At 34.3% G+C, this 4057-nt stretch overlaps 1 protein-coding gene across 1 annotated transcript; it reads right to left on the bottom strand.

Moving 5' to 3' along the window:
• Positions 1–330: 330 nt before the first annotated feature.
• On the bottom strand, positions 331–1313 carry LOC139872939 (uncharacterized). Its single transcript, XM_071860875.1, has one exon. It carries the CDS (start codon positions 1217–1219, stop codon positions 482–484), a length of 738 nt encoding a protein of 245 aa, XP_071716976.1. The 5' UTR covers positions 1220–1313; the 3' UTR covers positions 331–481.
• Positions 1314–4057: the final 2744 nt, after the last annotated feature.

Consider the following 4057-nt stretch of genomic DNA (forward strand, 5'->3'; position numbering starts at 1 on the left):
ACCCCGTCTCGACCCCGTCTCGCGTCTTTTCAACCTTGCTAGTGATAATGAAATGACCTAAACTCCTAGGAGCAAAGTCATTCCTATAATCAAGTGGTCAAATGAGGAAAATCAACCAAAAGAAAAAAGTCCATCATATGCAAATCTTCTACCATATGAAAGTGAAAGTTCCACCAACGTTTGATGAAATAAAAAAAAATAAAAAAAAAATGCAACTTTTAAGCATAGAAAATGAAACAATTAAAGGAAATATTACATCTAATTTTCTTTCAACATTTCCTAAATTTGAGAATATTAATAAGAAAATACTACCTCTGAGAAACCATTACCTTTGAGAAAACACAAATCTGCTTCACATTCCATCAACTTTAACAAAACAGTTATATAAAAGGCTAAAAGCTTCCACAGTATATTACTACTATTTATTCAGAACAAAGATACCAAAGCATTTAACTTCATGAGCTTAAATCTTAACCCACCATCAATGAAAACCGCGCATGATACCGTGTACATACCCTCCGGTCATTACAAGTGACACAACAGACACAACACCAGCCGGGAAAACTTTACCCGACTTCTTAAACCGCGTACCCATAACTACCAAAAGAGCAGCAGACAAACCAAACCCAATACACGATGCAAACACCGGGTTCACAGGCAGCTGCGTATAAACATAGTAAAGTAACGCAGCCGATACGCCCCCAGAAATTAACGATTTCTGACTCCCACTCTTCAAATAACCCATCAATCCACCCAACCCAACTAATGCAGCATAACCAAGTGTCAGCTTCTGAGACATCGACATACCGGTTTTTTTAGGTTCTTTCTCACCGTCGTTTGCCGCTCCTTCACTGTCACCACCGCCGCCGCCGCCCCAATTGTTGCCTTTACCGCCACCAATATCACCACCACCACCACTATTGTCTAGTTGGATATCCGTTCCTTCTATAATATCAGCAGAAAAAGCAGTTGGAACTTTTTCAGGGACAACACTTTGTCTTACAACACTTGAAAAATGTTTTTTTGACTGACGCTTGATGTTAACAGGACGGTATATCAATAAGTTTGATGTAGTGGTTAATAAAAGACTGTTAGTAGCACTAGTTGACGCGTTTGTACAAACGTTATAGCAAGGGAGATAACTCTGCCGTCGAACATACACTCGTGGAAGCAATACGGAAGAGTGTGAGACTGATAAAAGCTCTCCTGTGCAGACCATAATGATGAAGCCTTGAGAACAAGAAAGAATAGTAAAACAAACAGCACATAACAGAACAAATAATTCACATATAATTGTCTATTGTCGATCAGCTTTAAAATAAAACCATATAAATTGCGGTTAGTTGAACTGGATGCATAAGATCATCTCAACAAACAAGCAACAAAATCTAACTGAAAGCATACAAAACTGATTAAAGGCTGCATACAAAACCGATTCGATTGAATAACATACATATACATCATAAAGTAGTCAATTTTATAGTCAAAGCTGATAAGAGTTTTAACTTAGAAGTACACAAGAATTGGTGTTGACTAATTAATTTCAAGCATCATCTCATGATTAAACTTCAACAGTAAAACTTCAGGGTTAATTAGTTGACTTTTTCGGTCAACATTAAGGTACAACTTCATTGACCTATTCGAAACACGAGATTAAAACTGAGAGAATTAAAATCTAAAAAGCTCAAGCATTCACTAGGATCGTAATTAAGAGTGCAAAAACTTATGATCAAATTATTCAGCTGTGAACTTTTAAAATGTTTAATTCGATAAAAAAAAAAAAAAAAAAAAAAAAAAAAAAAAACGTCGCAAAATTTGAACCTACTTGAATAAAACACGAACAAAATTGTATAAACAGTAACAATTGGTTGAATTGATATGAAAATTAGTTATCAATTAATCAATTGCTACGTAATACTGTAATAGATGATGTAAGGGACTGTTTACCTTGATTGGAAGTGATGTAAAACCCTAATCTTGCTCCCTGTAGTTTATAGGATTTAGATCGTTGGAGTAGGTGATAAAAACTGGAAGTATGGGGAATATTCCAGAGTCCAACTATATAAACAAAACCCAGGCCGGCCCAATAGGCCCAATAACTCAAACATTAGTTTACATACGTATGTAACATTTTGTTAATTGATTAAATGATTTAGCCTATTGGGATTTTGGTGAAAGAAATTAACATACTTGTTCCTATTTACCTGATTATTTTATGAAAAATAAAGGTTAAGGTGGTGAGGGAAGGTAAGGCCGATATAATCCGATTACACTCAAGATCGACTTAGGATTAGAATTCTAAGCAGATCCTTTGGTTTTTAGAAACTAATAAAGATCATGATCGTTTTAGCAAGATCGGGAAAAAGTAAGATCAAGTTCGGTTGCTTAAAAACCTTTTTCCGCCCAATTTCAAATTTCAAAGGATATACGCCGACAGAATTGATAAATATTAGACTATTGTATTATACGCAGTGGCAGAATCAGGAAATTTTTTCACCGGAGGTGAAAATTTTTAAAAAACGTAGCAACTTTTTTTAGGCAAAATTTAGATGTTTTTTTGGCAAAAATATTGAGGTTTTTTGAGCAAAATATAAAGATTTTTGAGTAAAATATGAAGGTTTTGGGGCAAAATATAGATTTAAGAAACTATGACCATATTAACCGACAAAACTGAACCGAAATAACCAAACCGAAGGCAAAACTACGGTTTCGATTAACGTATAAGGTAATTGGTTATGAACTTTTTGTTAGTGGCTGCCATATTGTACAAGTGTTATATGTGTAGTATCGATAGTTCTAGAGGCTGTCGTTAACAAAATTCAAATCTAAAATCCTAATTTCATAAACATTAGTTAAAATTACATCTTATTAGAATTAATAAAATCAAGTACTCGTATTAATCAAGAGGAAATTAATCTTAATCTAAAATATTGATTTATAAACTTCGGTTAAAATTACGTAGTACTCCCTCCGTCTCATCTTAAGTGTCCACTGTTGACTTTTCAAAGTCTTTTTGTGTCAACTTTGACCGTAAATATTTTTATTTGTGCTCTATAATATTTGATGTAAATTATATTGAATGAATTAAGTTTTAAATGTGTTTTCATTCTATATAATTTTCATCAAATATTATATAACACAAATAAAAACATTTACGGTCAAAGTTGACAAAGAAAGACTTTGAAAAGTCAACAGTGTACACTTAAAATGGGACGGAGGGAGTATTGATTTAATAAAAGTATATATTTAGATACGTAGTATATCATCATCAAAAAAGAGTTAAATTGTGGGGTCAGGGATCATGCCATCCTCTCAGCTAAATTGTACTCCATATGGTAATTTTTTTTTTTTTTGGCAAAAAAGAAGATATATATAAAAATTGAAAGATCTTCATCAAATTGATGAAGATGAGTACAATACAGTGGCGGATTGAGCTCGGCCATATAGAAAAATACAAATTGAAATAAAGACTAAAAGCATAAAAAAACACGGATTATCCATCCAAACATAAGAGTGGAACCCGTTGCAAAGCTTGAAACTAGTAGCTCGAAGAAAAGTCTAAATTTTATGTATCGCACTAAAAACCGATACGTTGAGAGGGCTTAATCAGCCCGTTGTAAACTGGGCTCAAGAAACAACGCTGTTGGAGACTAAAGCCCACTTGAATGATCCATTATAACCTGACCATAGACGAGAAGAACCAGCAGCTCTAAACTAACATTGAATGGCGTCTTTAAACTACAACTAGAGCGAAATTGAGGAGACCGAAGCCCTAAAATTGAAACGGAAGCTTGAAAGCCTTGCCATCTATAATTGAAAAACGATGCATCCGTGTAGACAGAAACCCAATCATTCGAAAAGCTTGAGAAGAAACCATGTCGATAGAAGAATCTTGTCAGTCAGAAAATTGGAAAAGCAGACAAACAATTAGAGGAAGGGAAAGATCAAGCTCGCCAATAAAAGAATCCGGCAAGATGCAGGACCGAATTTGAAACATTACAGAGAAGGGTTTAGGAGCTTGTTGAGAAAGTGATGATCCTTCTAAGGATACAGGACT

This window comes from Rutidosis leptorrhynchoides, chromosome 10 (genome assembly GCF_046630445.1).
Source record: "Rutidosis leptorrhynchoides isolate AG116_Rl617_1_P2 chromosome 10, CSIRO_AGI_Rlap_v1, whole genome shotgun sequence".
NCBI classification, from domain to species: Eukaryota; Viridiplantae; Streptophyta; class Magnoliopsida; order Asterales; family Asteraceae; genus Rutidosis; species Rutidosis leptorrhynchoides.

Bases quoted from the DNA above. Each gene is read 5' to 3' on its own strand.
- LOC139872939 (XM_071860875.1), bottom strand. From the start codon at position 1,219: ATGGTCTGCACAGGAGAGCTTTTATCAGTCTCACACTCTTCCGTATTG.